The sequence below is a fragment of the Condylostylus longicornis genome, unplaced genomic scaffold (assembly GCF_029603195.1).
Source record: "Condylostylus longicornis isolate FDR11 unplaced genomic scaffold, ASM2960319v2 ptg000040l, whole genome shotgun sequence".
NCBI classification, from domain to species: domain Eukaryota; kingdom Metazoa; phylum Arthropoda; class Insecta; order Diptera; family Dolichopodidae; genus Condylostylus; species Condylostylus longicornis.
This window is the reverse complement of record NW_026578009.1, coordinates 10,000,001-10,018,228: the sequence shown is the minus strand read 5'-3', so window position 1 is coordinate 10,018,228 and position 18,228 is coordinate 10,000,001. Positions and strand designations below refer to the sequence as shown.

The window sequence follows — 18,228 nt, the reverse complement described above, 5'->3', positions numbered from 1 at the left end:
AATTTGGGCGATTTTGCTTATTCCCAATAAAGACCTGAAAAAAAAAAATTAAACTTTGAAGATATTTCGTATTGCCGTATTGTATTTTAAAAATATTTTACAATATTACACGTTCCGATTTGTATATAAAACGGATTCTTAAAACGCAAAATAAATCATTCATTAAAAAATTCAGGATGCTTTTTGTAAATTTTTGACGATAATTTATTGTTATGCTGAAAATATAAAGAAAGATGGTATAAATTTTTTTTCGTTGAAAATTTTCATTGTATTTAGTTTTTAATTTCAATATTGCATAAAGCCAGTTTTAAAACTCTATTTTTGACAGTATGGAATAATACCTGTGTTATTAAAATTTTTGTCTCTTAATAATTGCAATAAATAAATTATTACTGAACTAAATATTAATAAACCTTAAAAATTTTATAACAAATATTATATTTGCAAAAATTTTAATTAAATTTTTTTTTACTTTTCTTTTATTTCAGAGGGTGAAACTTTATTAGTATTAGTTAATGGTTCAGCTCAAATAAAATGTGATGTTTCATCAAATTTACCAAATGATCAAGTACTTTTGGTTGTTTGGTATAAAAATAATCTTCCAATATACAGGTAAATTGTAATATAATTTAAAAAAAATTAATATTAAGAAATAATAATGGGTACATAAGTTTTTTTTTTTTTGTTTCATGTTAATATATTTATATTAAATAGTAGAGATAGAGAAATCTTAGAACTTCAGTTTTATTTTAAAAACTGAACTATAATTATTTGTTTAAAAATTATGTCTACGATATACAAATGTTCAATTTATGTAAGAACTAAATTTGCGTTCTATGGTTCTCCGGCATCTGAACATGGTATTTATTTTGTATAACATAACGCATCGAATTTTTTTCTCTGTTTTCTATCGTTTTTTTGATGTCCTATCGAAAAAGGAGATAATTTATTGTGGATTCTCAACTGCTTTAAACTATAATTGGGATGATCCAAAACCAATACTGTTGTTGATTTTGTGTTTGACAAAAGTTACAATATTAAAAACTTATTCAGCTACGAAAACTAAATCAAGTTAAAGAATTTTATAGTTTCGAAATACCTAAGTAATATTCTATCAGAATCGATCAGAAACAAAATATTTCTATTCCTTTATTCAACGATTTCATAGTAATTAATTAAAACAAGAAATTTTTATTGTAAATAAATTGAAAAAAAAAAATATTTTAGGACTTTAATTAAAAAAAAATACCATTTTCCATTTTATATTTATTGGTAATCCAAGGTACGTCGTTTTGAAATGAAGATTTATTAAACAAAATTAGTTTCATTAAATCAAATTTAATTTTAAATTACAAAAATTTTAAATTGATTTTTTTTAACATCAATATTATTTATTCCAAAAAAAAAAAGAACTAATAATAACAACAAAACAGAATTGAAAACAAGGTTGATTTTATAAAAATATAAGCATAACTACTCAATTTATTCTAAAGGGGAAATTAAATTTATTCAACTTTCAAATTAAAATTCGAAGATAATTGACAGAAAAATTACAAAATTCAATTTCGACAATTTGATTTTTACTTATCAATAACAACCACAATGAAACAAAAATGTATATTTAGAGAAGTTTGTTGAAAAGGAATAAAGTTGGGTCAAACCAATGGTTTGTATTGTAGCACTTTTCCGTTCAACAAGTGAAAATTCTGCTTTTTAATACAGTCTTTGTATACCTATCACACTATTAAAATTATTTTCATTCATATACAAAACTATTGCTAGGATTGCATATATTTAGGATGATGCATATATGCAGTCTCTGAAATAAAGCAAAAATTAATATAAAAAGGGGTTAACACAATGCTCGATTTTAAGGGTTAATTGTGTGAGTTAAGAAAAATAATTATATTTTTTAATTTCATGGAATTTACCGTTAACTTTTTGCGTTTATAGAAATTTGAAAAAGCTTGCGGTTTCGGAAATATAGGGTGTTAAAAAAAAAATTTTACAAATTTCAAGGGGCGATAACTTGAGGGGGGGTCTAGATGGAAAAAAATTTTCTTCTAACGAAATTAACTATTTGTTAATGTCTAAAAGCTCCTAAAATTTTAAACTTCTGCAAGCTGGGGTCTAGAAGAAAAACGACATCAAAAATTTGGAAAAAAAGGACTTTATATAACGGTAAATTTTAACGACCATTTTGTTTTTTTAAAGTTTGATTATAGTATACCGCGATAGGTATACTATAGCCTTTTACCTTATGGTTTCATTGCAACAAAAAGTTAAAAAAGGCCATTTTTAGGGTTTTAGGGGGGTATAACTTCTAGAGGGGGGGAGATAGGTAAAAATTTTGTTCTACGGAAATACGTTTCTAGTAAAGATCTATGCACGTACAAAATTTCAGCTTTCTATCTTCAAAGGTGTAAAAGTTTTATAAAAAAAAAGTGTCGACTGACGGACGGACGGACAGAGTGAAACTAATAAGCACTTTTTTCAAAAAATTTTTGGAAAAGTGCTAAAAAAGAAAATTAGGATTGGTAAAATTTTGTATTTTATTAAATTTTGTTTTTGTTTTAAAGAGTTTATTAAAATTCTTTAAAAATTGCTTCAAATAAAATCCGCATTTAAGAATAAACCATATGATTCCTTGTGGGTAAAATTCAATATGCAAGTGCTTTTTATAGTCCAGCTATTCTAGTAAAATTTGAGCATGGGTTTTAAATTTTTTCTAATATTGCAAATTATCTTAGGAATTAGTTGATATAATATCTAGCTTTCGTAAACCATCACAAAACCGAATTTAAATTTTTTTTTGGGGTAGTGGTCCTGATACAGAATTCGTTTATGTAAAATTTCAACATTATAACCTTTATATGTATATAGTTTTCAACATTATGACTGAATTATATATTAATTTATGTGACACTGCTGTCTTTAGATCTTATATAACCATAACTAAATTTTAGTTTATAACAACCTCTTTTGTGCAAAATTTAAATATTCGAGCTTATTTATAGTAGGGTGGAATAGGACTAAATTATTCTTTGAGTGTCACCTTTTTTAAGAGCTCATACTCAACCACAGCTATATTTTATCGAATTTGTGACATTAAACCAAATCACTAAGATTGTTTATGAAAAGTTTTGTTATTGTATGCTTTAAAATTTCTTAGATACGACCTACTTTTGTAGTTTTTAGCAGTTACTTTAATGGAGTTACAAACGAGCGTCACAAACGGAATGGTAATACACACATCTTTTGACAAGGAAATTAATCCATCATATAACCATGTTACCCAAATCTTTGGAACATATTATTATATAGGCTTTCCAACATATTATACGCTATTAATTGACAATTATTTTTTAATTCGTAGAAAAACTGACCATTTTTTACTAAAATTTAATATTTAAAATTTTGTTTTTTTACAATAATTGCAATTATTATTAAATTAATAATATTCAACAATAATTGTGCTGTCATTTGTTACATAAACTAAACAAACAGAAGATCGAACTTCATAATGTTTAATTCGAAAATAATAAAGTTTTTACTTTTAATAGGAATGAATCTTCCTAAACAATAATTATATAATATGGGAATTCTATATATAATTTTATAATAAGCTCTCTTCAAAGATAATTAGGTGGTACTTTGTATATTGTAAATTAATGCATAATCAATAACAAATAATTTATACTATTCACATTCACTATTTACAAATAAACACAACCGAACAACATTAAAAAAAAGCAGAATTTCTAAATTTAAATATCATTTTAATTTTTGTAGTAATTAAAACCTAAAGGGATTTCATATTACATTCAAAATAAACATGAAATTTTATTAAAATGAAAAAGAAAATCATTTATTTATTATCAGATTCTGCCTATACTGCGCACCATTGACTGTCAATATGTAGAATTTCATTTGTATAGAGAAAAATAAATTGTTCCTTATCGTAGGTAGGAACTTTAAAATAATAAAAAATTTTTATTGGTTGACTAATTACTTAACTATTACTTTTGCTGTTTTAAGAATGTCGGTGCTTTTAGATATATGTGTTATCGTTATATGCTATATTTTAAATGATAGAATAATGTAAAAGTCGAACATCAACCCGGCAGCTATTCGAAATTTTCCAAGATTAAAAAAGCCTGATTTGAGCCCACTAATTTTCGTAATAACTCAATATAAATAAAATTTATTAAGGGTTTTAAGGAATTTTTTTTGACTGTATTTAGCTTCATATTTGAAAAATAAATTCATTGCCAAAAAAATATGTGATTAGAGGAAATATAATATTATTATTTTTGTAATAATTTCTATTTCTAAAATGTATAAAAAGTGTTTTAGATTTTTTTCTATTTGGCTCTTCATCTGTTTATCCTATGCCTGTTCGTGTGTCTATTTATCAAATATCCCTTATATCCTTAGCTTTATGTACAATGTACACAAGATTTTATGTATAAAGAGATCTTTCTGTGATACCTATTTCTTCAAAAGAATATATGTTATTTGTTTCCCATAATAAAATATCCCCTTAAAACCCTAAAAATACCATGTTTTGATAACTTATTATATGTCAAACACACAAATTGTTTGATCCAACTGCAAAATAGCATAGAAAAACAATACAATAACGATGTTGTTGTTCAACTTAAACATTTTATTTTCTGTATTTTTAATAAACTTGCAACTATACTATTTGATATGCAATAGTTGAAATTGAAAAAGTTAATTATAAAATTAATTTTATTTACTACTCTTATTCCCAAAATCTCAATTTTATATTAATTGAAGTATTTTCTCTCATAGAAATGTGCTACTTTAAATATCCTTGTTTTAATACGAAATTATAAATTTTTGGTTTTTCATGTTCTATATTAAAGGATTCTTTTTTTTCGGATTTATTTTTGTAAGTTTTAATTTAATATAATTGTTTAATTAGAGTAAATATGGTATTTAATGGGAAATTGTGATGCAAAATGTTATTATTCGAGCAAGAATGAATTTTCAATTCAATTATATTGCAATTTTCAATTTACTAATCGAACTTGTTTATTAAATTTTCAAATTATGGTTAATTTTAATGCCAATTTTATATAAAATTACTGGATTGAAATTATTTTATTTATTTTTAAATAATTACAAAATTGTACCTAATCAATGCATCCTTTGTGCTTATGTTTACATGATAATAGAAATTGGTGTTTGAAAATTTATAGAAAATCTTGAATTTAAATAATTATCAAATTTTGTTGTATAATATATGCGCTTATCATTTAAATTAACAACATTACATTTAAAATAACAAAATTATTTTTATAGAAAGAAAATTTCATTTCTCAAAATACAATAACTTTAATTTTATATTTGCATATTATAATTTTTTCACCTTTAAGGATAATTTTTTAATAAAATTAATTATATTATAATGAAATTATACTGGAAACCTTTAACATGTCCTCCTCTTTTACCAACCTCCTAGTTGAATAATCAATACTAATGGAGTTTGTTTTTTTTTCTACAACATCATGAAATAATTATCTACAATTTTCAATTGTTGTTTTTTTCTTTTTTGTTGTTTTCCTTATAATTCTTCTGTTCTTTTTGGAACTTTGTTTTCGTTTTTACATTGACCATACAGAAAATTGGTTCACTTAATATATAAAAGTTTTCATTGTTAATTCTACCGCTAACATTTTTGGTTTTTCATGAATTTTCACATTGATTTTTTTTTTCACTTTTATTTCTCATAGTTGGCCGCTATACTTAATTTTTTTTTTTTTTTTTTTTTTTTTGCTTAACACGTTTCCTGTGTAATTTGAGTTAATAATTACCATAATTATTTCATAAATAAAAAGGAATTTATTCTATTGAAAAGGAAAAAAAAAGTAAAAAAGAAATTTTATTCTTGTTCTAGGTTAATTTTGTTTTTTTGTTTTTTTTTGTTTTTCTTTTATGTTTCTATTGTGGTTTTTGCTGATTGTTCAACAACGAAATTTTACAATAACAGCAGCAACAGAAAAAATATGGTCAAATGTGGGAATGTAAAGATTTTGTCAATGATAAAAATTTTGCCCACCCTGCATAACTGAACTTGTCCTTAAAAAATTTTTTCTTATGTTTTTATTTTTTCAAAATAGTTTTACAACACATAACTAATTCCGCAGGATCATGTTAATCTTTTTATATAAAACAAAAATCGATTTTCTCAAATCAATATTTTCAAAGATATTTTTTTGCTGAATATATTGAGTTGTTGTTCTTTGAGTAATACTGTTGTAAGAATTTGATTACATTTTTAGTTTATTCAAAAGAATTTTATATTTTAAATATTGATTTTTTTATAAGGAAAGTTTTTAGGACATTTCCATAAGGAAGTTTCTATATATAGGAAAGGTGATTCCAAAGATATAAATATTTTTAGAAAATTTAGGAAATCTTTTGCTTGCCTAAGATTTTTTTGATTTTTCCTTCTGTTCTTATAAACTAAAAAGTCTCAAACGAACAGCTTTTGAAAGGGTTAATAGGAGGCCTGAAAATAATGTGTTATGTTGTATTATTTTGCTATTCATCAAACTTTTAAAAAATTTAAATTTTGCCCATTTTTTTTTTTAAATTTTGCCCCCGTAAATTTCATAGGGAATTTTTCGAATCATCTCAAATATTTTTTAACAAAATTTTTCCTGAAACTTTAATTTTAGTGAACATATCATTTTTAGTTCGAAAATACCTTATAGTTCAAAGAATTGTTCTGATAATAATGTCCACCAAATTTGTTGTAGCCAAATTTAAATTGTTTACTGTAGCTTCAATGGTTTATAAGATATGTATTATTATTAAATCTTGAAATTGCATTATGTAGCTACCACAACGAGTTAAAAACTTTCAGCGAGTGCAATTTTTAAAGTTGTATACGGCAACTAACCAATTCACTGTTGCGATCACATCAAATTTAAATAATTTTGTGAACTCAACTCAATTAACTGAATTTTAGCTGTGATGGATTGAGAACGAGACGAACAATATTGATTAATCAAGTATCAGGCCGTTACAAACAAAGTAGCAAATTAATAATAAGAATATTACTAATAAGAATAATGACTTTCATTAACTTTGTCATTATAGTACTTACTGTCATTATTGAATCTTATTTTAGTTATTAAAAAGCTAAACTGAAATACGCTAATTTACAAATTAAAGAATTGAAAATACAAAAAGAATCTAAAATGATTTTTGTAATTTTTAATTTTAAACAAAAAATTATAAAAAATCTTAAGCAAAGAAATATAATTTTCGTTTTTGTTGCTTGAATCTATATACTATTAAATTATATTTATATGTTATTAAACAGCAATATTATATGTGTATGTAGTAAATGTATATATAGGTAATTCAAGGACTGCGTTAGGAATGAAATAACATTGCTATAATAGTTGATGGTCCTTTGAATAAAATAAATTCTATGAATAATATAAGGACCAAGGTAATATACGATTATTGAATTTGAAAAAAAAAATTAGTTTCAGTAGGTATTCCTAATTTTAAGGCATTACGAAAATATTTAAATTTAATAAAAATACCCGAGTATATTATCGAGTATGATAAACGAAAACGAGCCAGATATTAAGACATTTTTTTTTGTTAAAGATAAAAAACTAATTTAGAAAAGAACTGAATCAAAAAAAAATAAATAAAATAAGATTATATCATTATTAAATGACAAAAAAACTTAATTTAATAATAATGATGAATGTCCTTTGAAATATTTAAAAATATTTTACAAAAGATAATATAGGTATAGTAGGTTCTAAATAACCGATTTAAGTAAGATAAATTTACAAAAGAACTTGATTAATTACCTATGAAAGAAAAACAAGAAAATGAAAGTCGGTATTAATCTCACATAAAAAAAAGAAGATAAACAATATTATTGTATTTAGTAAAAACTCTTAAATGTATTAGAGAATTTACTGTCAGGTTATAAATTTGAAAATCTGTTTATTTGTTTCTTATTATAGAAAAATTAAAGTTTTATTCATTCACAGAATGAAGTTTTGAAAACAGCAACTAATTTAATTTAAATTTAAGCAAAACTTAAGTAAATCCAGAAAATTCAAAAAATTTAAAGAATTTTTTTGGGACTAACTACAAATATCTCAGGTGCTCAACACTAATATTAACTTATTGCACAAATTATTTGTGCCTCCTTAATATTCTGTATCTCAATTTACTGCTAACAATATAGCTAATGCAATATTTCTATAAGTTAGAAAAAATGTTTCTACATTATTATATACAAATGTATCTCACTTCACCAGAGTTGTGAATAAATTTATGCGCTATTCACTCAATTCATTTTGAAAAAGGGTGACAGTTTAATAAATATTTAGAAACTCTTATAAATGTTTCTTACATACTGGTTTATAAATGTTTCATGAATACTGGTTTGGAAAATGAGCACCATCTAGATTTTTTAAAAATTTATTTTAACTAAAAACTAGTAAAATAAGTTCAACACAAAATCTCAGCTTAAGAATTAATCAATTATTGGTCGATTTTTAAATTCAAAATTGGATTTTTTTTTTAAGCCTCAAATATTATAATCACATATATATGTAGGTCAGTATATATTTCGTTCTATCATATAATATTAATATCAGTGTTCTTTAAAATAACTATAGGCGATTTACAACTCCAAATTCGAGTTTATTTTAAAAATTTTACAACTCCTATTTCGAGCCTTAGACTAATTCTACAGCCCTAAAATGATATATTAACGTCATAGTGTGATTAATCATCTAATAGTTATAAAATTTTTAAAATAAAAATCAATATAACATTTAATAGTGTTTTTTAAGTATCAGGACTCTTCTTGACTTTAACTTGAATTCAGTTTTTAAATGCTTAAATTATAATAAAATTTTACAATTACTTTGAAAAACTAATATTGAAATAAAAAAATATTATCTATTAAAAAAAATATAACAATTAAACTTGACATCATTAGTGAACATGAGACGACAACAGCAACTTGGTCTCAGTATCACAATTATAATAATAAATTCATTATAGGCAATTCAAAATAATAATTTACAAAAATCTTATTCAATTTTTAACCTCATTCTCATTATTTTTTATTTAAAAGTAAAAGAAACAAAAAAAGAAAGAAAAAAGTCCTTGAGCAAAAATATACACGGATAAAAATACAGGATTTTCTTACCGATTCTTTTTTGTTTCCTTCAAAATTCAAAATACAAAACAAGGGAATGAAAGAAAGAAAAGGAAAGCTTTTCAGTTCAATTTTTTTTCATTCTTGTATGAAATTTGTACCGTTATTTTAGTTTTTTTTTCTGTTTTGTGTAAGTGTAATGAGTATTTTTTTTTATATTCCAAAAAAGCATTGGAAAATAAAAGAATAGAAAAGAAATCGAAAATAAAAGAAAAAATACTCATTAATAAGGATAATTATTATTGCTTAAGAAAAAAAAAAAAAGGATAACAAAACGTGAAAGAACAGAAGCACAAGGTTTTCCCTTTCTTTCTTTTAATATTTTAAAAAGGAAAAATACAACAAAAAAATTAGAAGAAACACAAAAAAAAAACTGAAATAAATTTGAAAAGTTTTTTTTTGTTATCTGTTTTTTTTTTTTGTTTTTTTTTGAAATACAATATTTTTACAATTGTATAACAGAAAAAACCACTTGTAAAAAACAAAAAACAGTAGGGTACTTTAATCGGTACCCTTCACTTGTAATAGGTACAAAGTTTTCCGATAAGAAATCTTATGATAAGTGTGAAGAAAAGGACCATTTTGAAAGAAACAAAAATTAATAAAGAAACTTCATTTTAACTTTTAACAGATGAGATAACGAGGTAATGAGGTAAAATTTATATCTATAAAATTTCGACACGGCAAAGCCAATCTGTATAATTGCAACATATCATGTATATAAATTTTGTTTTGAATTTCAACCCTATTTGGAAAACGGGTCTGACATTTATAAAATGTACCTCACTTCTGACATTGAATAAATATTTTTGCACAATAAATTCTTTTCGTTTTTTCATCTAAAGAACAAAATTACCGGCACGTTATGATCTCCATGTTTATAAATATTGAAAATTTTGGAATTCTTAACGGAGACTTATGTACAAATTCAGATGTCCGGAAAACTCGTATTTGTCTAGGGGAAAAATTGCGTTTTAATGATTTTTATAAGCAATTTTGATAAGAAAATTTTTATTTTTGCTTGATTATAGTTTCGATAATCTTCAATAATCCCTATATTTAATGAAACTGTCTTAGAATTAAACAAAATTAAAAATTTATTAAGTTATTAATATTAAACTATTTGATGAGCAGTTAACAAACTTTTCAGGAAAATAAAATGGTTCTATGACTTGTAAAATATGAGTCAAAATTTAAAAAAAGGATCGAAATTACGTTCCTTCTTCTAACATTTAAAAAAAATCCTTCTCTTTTCTTAGAGGTTAATTTTTTGTTAATCATCTTAAATTTTAGATATATTTTGAAAATTCTTTTTATTTTCAATAGCGTGCACCTTCGTGAACGGTAAGTTAACTTTGTTACGACGTTTGTAACCAATTGAAGGAAACGTCTGCAGTATGGACATATAAATATATGTATATATTATATGCTTACTCATCGTAAATTCTGCGTTGAGTTAGACATGTCTGTTCGTCCGTCCGTTCGACTCAAAAACGAGTAAAGAAAAAATTTAAAAGTTGTTTTTTTTTTTTTGTTCTTATGAGGGACCCTATTGTAACTGAACCAATTCATACAACGGGTTTGGGTAGCTGTCATACAACCCAAATACATTTCAAATCATAGAGTTAGATATCTTAAAAATTAATAAGGATATTATATGAAATTTTGAAAACATGTGTCCAATTACAATTTACACGATACTATGAAAATTTAAATGGAATGGTTGTGGAAGTTCAGGTAGCTGTCATACAACTCTAAAAGCTAATTTAAAATATTCGAAAAAAATAATAAAGTTAGATTCAGGAAATTTGGCAGTGGTGTGTTCATTGAATGGTTTAACAGGTTCGAATAACAGCTATACAACCATTAAAGTGAATGCTAATAATATTTCAAAAATCAGTTTTTATGCTCAGATTGTCAAGGTATAATATGCAGTCCGTTTAGACCTACTGAAACGTTTTTATTTGTTTTAATGCATTTTATCAATTTCAAAAATTATTATTGTTATAATTCTTTGGAATGTAAGTGAAGCAACAAATTTAAGTAAAGTTCGATATTCTTAAATTTTATTCTAAATTCGAATTCCCTGAAATATTTTAAAATAAGAGAAAAAAAAATTGTTTATTCGAAAAGACATATGACTTTATGTTTGTCAAATCAAATTTTCTTACTTTCAATTTTCTCAATATTTCAAAACTCTCTGGAAATTAGTTTGATGTGTCTTACAATAAATTTACCAAATTAAAGAGAAAAGATAAAAAAGTACATTTTTTTTTGTTTTATGAATTTAATTTAAATTTTATGTAAAATAATCTTATTGCGGCAGAGTAAGCTTTGAAACCACAAAGTCTTAATCTACACAAAGGGAACATGTATAGCTGTTGTAGTTTACTTATAAATTAGTCGAGCTGAAAATATAATATCCGTAGTTTGAAAATTTATTCTTATGTTTAGCAAACAAACGATTATAAAGATGCTTTACTTTTGATTACATGCACCTAATGAGGTCCTTTACCATTTTATTATACCCAAAAATAAATTTCGGAATTTTTTTCAAATTTAAACAATGTCGAATTGACTTCAGCATGTTGGCGTTTAATTTGATTTTTCATTTTCATGTACATTTTCAGTAAAATAACAGTAATTAATAATAAGTTGTTGTAAATTGGTATTTTCATAATGGTTAATTAGAAATATAAATTTTCTATTATAAATTACAAAATATTCAAATGCTCAAATCAATTATTCAAAATAAATAACAATGATGAATTTCTATGTTATTTAATTACTAAATAATATTAAACAAGAATTTTCGAAATTTAAATCTATTAAATTAGCCAATATCATCGAATATGTCTAATAATTAATAAAATATGCAATTATTTTATAAACATTGTTTATTCTAATTAATTTATTATTTAAACATAGTCCTTTCTCTGTTATCGTATTTCCATTTCTATTGTTTTATTATTTTATTCTTGCTATTATTTCAAAGAAACTATTTTAATTACAATATTAATAATAAATTATCTGCGGAAAATTTTCGTCCTTTATATTGAAAATATTTTATTATAAAAAATTGAATATAAAATTATTTTAAATTAACTGCGAAATTAATTTGTTTTTTGTTTTGTTTAATATTGTAAATATTTGACTAACATTCAAATGTAAATTGTATTTAATTTGTATAATTAATAATATTATAATACAGTAGTTTGACTTACCAAATAATAAAACTGTTATAGATTTCAAGATGCTCAAGATTAAGCTAGATAATTTTTAGAGGAACAAATGTAATTCCTTTAGGATCTCAGCAGCATCTTAAAACTTCTACAGCTTTCAAATCCCTTTACTATTACAACCATATGTACACAATGTCCTTAATTTATTTTTCAAAACCGAAAAACAATTTCTTTAATTAAAAATAAAAATATTTTGGTCATGATGTCTTACCGTTTTGATGTGACCACTCTCTTTTATCGTTTTTACTTATATAAAATTTTCATTTATATTAATTTCAATTATTCTTTTTTAGTACTATTCCAAAAAATTTTGAAAAATAAGTGCTTATTAGTTTCACTCTGTCCGTTCGTCTGTCCGTTTTACAAAACTTTTACACTTTTGAAGACAGAAAGCCGAAATTTCATTTATAAAGAAATCTTTTCTAGAAATTTATTTCCGTAGAAGAAAGTTTTTATTTTTCTCCCATTTCCAAAAGTTATAGCCTCAGAGAAACCGAAGGCTGTGGATGGCTTCTTTGATGATCGTAACAAAACATAAGACGAGTGACTGCAAAACTTAATTGTTATCTAAAACCCGTCTTTTTCGAATTTTTGGTATGATTTTCCTTCTAGACGATAAGTTATAGGAGTTTGAAATTTTATACGCTTAATATTTTTATCAATTTCGGATTTTTGAGAATAAATAAATATAAAGATTCGTGTATAAATTGAGAAGCTCGGAAAATTGATAATTCACTAGGAAAATAATTGCATTTCGATGACTTTCATAAGTAGGTTTGAAATTTTAACAGCTCTTAGCTGTTAATAGTTTATTTCGTTAGAAAATTTTTTTTTCCCCTTCTAAAATTTATCGTCTCTCAAAATTTAGTAAAATTTGAATTTTTGGCACCTCATATTTCCGAAATTTCATGATTCTCTGCAAGTGCAGAAAGCTAACAATATATGTCTTTTCATAAAAAAATTTATAATTTTTCTTAATTCACGCAATTAACTCTTGAATTCAAGCATCCCAAATGTATGCAATTTTTGAAATACTTTGCTATATAAATGAAATCAATTTTAATAATGTAGCAGATTCGTTTAAAAGAAGTATTTTGATTTATTGAAGGAAAAAGCGCTACTTTAAAAATCATTGGTTTGACTCGACTTTATTAAATTTTGTTATAGTATTTTTGGTTTTTAAAGGATAACATGCACTGAAAATGGAAAATCTAAAAATAAGTAAAAATCGATAGGAAAAACCTTTATTGAGAAGAGATTGGGAGAATAATTTATTTATACCTTACCTACTTTACAAAATTTTATTGAAATTTAATGCATTATTAATTTTATTTTTAAGTAATAATGAAAAAGGTTTGCTTGTTTCTCTTTTGTTTTTCATTGAAAAAAAAAATTAAAAAAAAAAGGAAAACTTTTTCTTTATCCCATTTTTTTTTTCTCTTCTCAAACTGAGCTAATTATTTTTCTTCTTACTTTTTTAATGTTTGTGTGTGTTTATTTTGTGTGTGCATATTTTTTAAATTTTCAAACTTTTTTAAGCAATTTTGTTAAATTCGGTACGAAAGTCGCTTAACATTAATTACCATTTACATTGACATTATTAAGTTATGCATGTATATTTTTATAAACTCAATTATATGTACATATGTACAGAATCTTGGAATAGTAGAGTAAATATTGGATGGGACGGGATGTATAAAGGGTGATGTAAGTTCCCTTATTCCTATAAATTTTATATTTAATATCGTAATCAATATTCTTAATTGGAAAATAAGTATTTTTTGCCTTAATTAATCGCATTTTGTATACAGAAAGGAAAAATTAAAAAAAAAGAAAACATAAAGAAAGAAATAATAAATTACAAAACGTTCAATGGGAAAAAAATTAAATGTAATTTAATATTCTGAAAACAAAAATAAAAACAAAAATTTATTTTAATTTTCAACCCTTTGGTTTCGGAGTGTAAGTACAGCAGACAGCGTAGTTTATTAGGAGACAGCGTATTTCGTCTTCATCATACTTGTTCAATGAATTTAACAAAATGTAAAAAAATATTGCAATTCAATTTAATTTTCCAATTTTTCAGTATTTTTGTTTTATCAAGTCGCATGAGATCAACGTCTAATTGCTTCCTTAGAAATTCTTGCTTGGAAAAATTTCTTATTAATTTTATTTTTATGTAAGTCTAAGTATGTATACCTAATTTTCATACTCTATGGAATAGACCATTTGAAAACAGCGAAATGTTCAGGTGTTAAGGCAAAAATTAACCCACATTTCTCCAATAAAGTCTTTTTCGCTGCGACAGTCATACCATATTCAGTCATACTCATCCTATTGTTTTAGAAGCACAAGACCTTCAACAATAAGATCTAATTATCTGAAATTAAATTGTAGCATAAAAAGTACATATGCATACGAGTATTAATTTTTAATGGTAATTAAGTAATTATTATCTTGATTAACTTCTTTCTCTTTTCTACAAAATCTTGTAATATAAATGAAATTTTAAATAGTTTAAAAATTTAATAATTTTACAACAGCTTTTGTTTTTCTATTTTGCAGCTATGATACTAGAGGGACGCATGCTATGTCTCCCTCACATTGGCGAGATGAAGAAGTTTTAGAAAATAGAGCAACATTTCGTACTGTAAAAGAACCAGCTGAACTTATTATCGATGGCGTTCGAGTAAGTGATTTTTATAAAATAATTTTTTTCTAAGACTAACGTATAGAAAATTATGTATGTAAATATGACTTTGTAATTTCATTATTTTAATATCGTATTTAAAATTTAATTTAACAAAACATGATAATTTTATAAGTTTAATTAATTTATTTTTAGGAAAAAGATGCAGGGAATTTTCGATGTAGAGTAGATTTTAAATTATCACAAACTAGAAATAGTAATGTCAATTTGCAAGTAGTTGGTAAGTGTAATTTACATTTCTCTTATATATTCATATGTAATGTTAAGATTTGTAAAGCTAAAACTATGTGATTGAATCGTAAAGAAGATGCAATATAGTTATAGAATGTTATCTCATACAATTTAGATTAGTTTCTAAATCTAACTATACTAAATGCTAAGGGATGCGAGAGAAAATGTGAAATATTTTTGTTTGTTTGTTTTAAATTTTAACTAACCAGAAAATTTCTCCTAAAGAAAGATCAAAGACTCAAATTTTGTTTGTCTATATGTGCTTGGTATCATGGTATCATTTCTTGCTACCTTTTGAATTATTCTTCATAAATTAATATAAGGCGATGGTACTTTCCGGCTTCTTAGAAAAATTGTACAAATCAAAAAGATTTAATTTTGAAACTATTAAATATTATTTAATAGTTTTCATTATTATTTCATATTTTTCATATTTTATTTTTTCATATTTTGTTTTGAACAATTTTATGTAATATCAACGTTTAGCAAAACTATTAGCCTTGTTAATATTACATATGCGCTTAGGTGAGTTTCAGCATTGAAGTTTCTGGGGTAAAGATATAATTTTATTAAAGTTGTATAACAGTTACCAAAACTATGTTCTCCATTATATTCAAATTGAATAGGGTTCTACAGGTATTTACTTTTCATCATTGCAAATAGTCGTTATTAATATTGAAATTAAGGCAGTATTACTTTTTATTTTCTTTGCATAAAATAGATTAGTAACATTTAACACGATGAGTCCCATTGGTTAACATTTCTTTAACGGTCAACATATTTAAAGAGAAATTTAATTTTCTAGTAAGCACGAAACTCGGCGAATGAAAAGCAATCAATTAAATTGTAAGATTTGGGTTGTGAAAAGCACAAATGTCAATTTTAAAAATTGTTGCAATGGCACAGCACATCCTATTTTCACAACACACAGTAATTTCTTCACTTGTTTTTCTACGACCACCACAATAAAATCATTTTATTCTTTTGCTGTTCACATAATATTTTTGACCATTTTCTTTTATTTTGATAAAATTAAATTACTAAAATCAAATTTCATAAATGGAATTACTACTATCCCATTATAAAAATTATTGCCATTTGATATGAGCGTTCCGACGCCAACAATAGTTTTAATATTTTTTTTTTAAATTAAATTTTATTTTTATAGTTTAAATTTCAATTTATTTAATAACTTTTTATGGTTATTTTAATTAAATAGATTAAATAATTCTATATTTTCGTCTTAGCAATTATTCTAAATTTTTATTTAACATTGTCGGGTTGCCAATTTAATTTTACAAATGCATGTAATAATTATTATCCTTTCATTTGCATAATATTTTTAATTTACTAGTACTTTTTCATTATTTTTTCATTAAAGAACAAAAAATTTTCATTTTTTCATTTTTTTATTTTATTATTAAAGAAATCAGATTAGTATTTTTTTTTATTGCACAGAGTGAATTTTTTTTAACATTTCTCTTTCGTAATAATTGACCTACTTTGTATGTACCTTATGTATGTAGGTATCCATTACTCGCTTATAGAACAAAGGTTTTTCCAATAAGCGCTCAATAATTATGGTTATATACCATAATTATTGATATAGAAAAGGAGAGAGAAAAGCTTTCATATTGTAAATGTGCATAAGTTTGAAATAAACGTAATTTAAAACAAAAATTTAAACAAAAAGGGCAACTGCGTACAGGTGGTTTGAACCAATCTCCTAAAATGTTTGTATGAGAATCAAAAAAAAAAATCATTTAATTACATTCTTTCTCTTTCATTATTATTTTTCTGCTTTAATAATGCAATCCGTAAGATATTTCATTTTTTGAGTGCATATATTTTAATATTGGTTTGACACATTGATGTAACAAAAGATTGCTGGGGAGTAGTTTGAAAATAAAATCAAAATGTTTTGAGTATGAGTCATTGTTGTTACGAACGGTTTAGACAAACAATTTCTCTAAGAATTACCATTACAAACAGAAATGTCAGCAAGTTTTTAAAAATTCTTATAATTTGATTTTAGAAAAGATTTTAAGAAAGGATGTAGTTATATCCAACTTTTGATAGCAATTTAAGCACGATTTCGATATGTAATGTTTTTGTTTTAATGGCACATTTCCCATGTTTTAAATTTTTACCCAATCAAACAAAATCGACGAACATTATTTGATGCGTAAAACCTTATTTTGAAATGATTAATTTGTGTGACTGTAATCACATCATACCATTTGTATGATTGAATTTGAAAAATTTTAATCTTTTGAATTTAATTCAGTAAAATTTAGATAATAAGTTCCAAATCATAATTATAAACTGACTTATCTAAACAATTAAACTAATATGTCAATTCAAATCGATTGCGTTGATTAAAAATTGAAATTACAGCATTTAAAAATATGTACTAACTGTTTAGTTGCATCAGTGCGCGCTTGAATCTATGCAATACAAATAATGCAATCAAACAGTTGCACAACTAAAAATACTGCATGTCCATCTGAGCCCTGGCATAATTCTCATTATATTTTCAGTAACAAATTATTGTTGCAAACCTAACTGCAGATTCATTATGTATTTGATATATTTATATGCACAACTTCTCTATATTAAAATGAGAATAAATTTACTATAAAAATTCATACCAATTTAAAATTTTTTCCTACTTTTATTTATGTTTTGTTGTAAATTATAACCGTGGTTCATTTTGGTTTGGTATTTCAGCAAAATTAAATAATAAGTGCGCTTTACTATAATGATTTCTTTCTCCTCTTTAATATAAAATTCAACGTTTTGATAAG

The 18,228-nt window shown here is 24.1% G+C and overlaps 1 protein-coding gene across 2 annotated transcripts in view; it reads left to right on the top strand.

Annotated features, from left to right (window-relative positions):
• The window catches only part of LOC129609527 (hemicentin-1), a 226,023-nt gene that overhangs the window by 81,365 nt on the left and 126,430 nt on the right, over positions 1–18,228 (top strand). For both annotated transcript variants that reach the window (XM_055521488.1, XM_055521487.1), the window contains exons 2-4: positions 489–612; positions 15,046–15,169; positions 15,326–15,410. In XM_055521488.1, the coding sequence (XP_055377463.1) occupies positions 489–612; positions 15,046–15,169; positions 15,326–15,410 (333 nt within the window). The remainder of the gene's footprint in view (positions 1–488; positions 613–15,045; positions 15,170–15,325; positions 15,411–18,228) is intronic.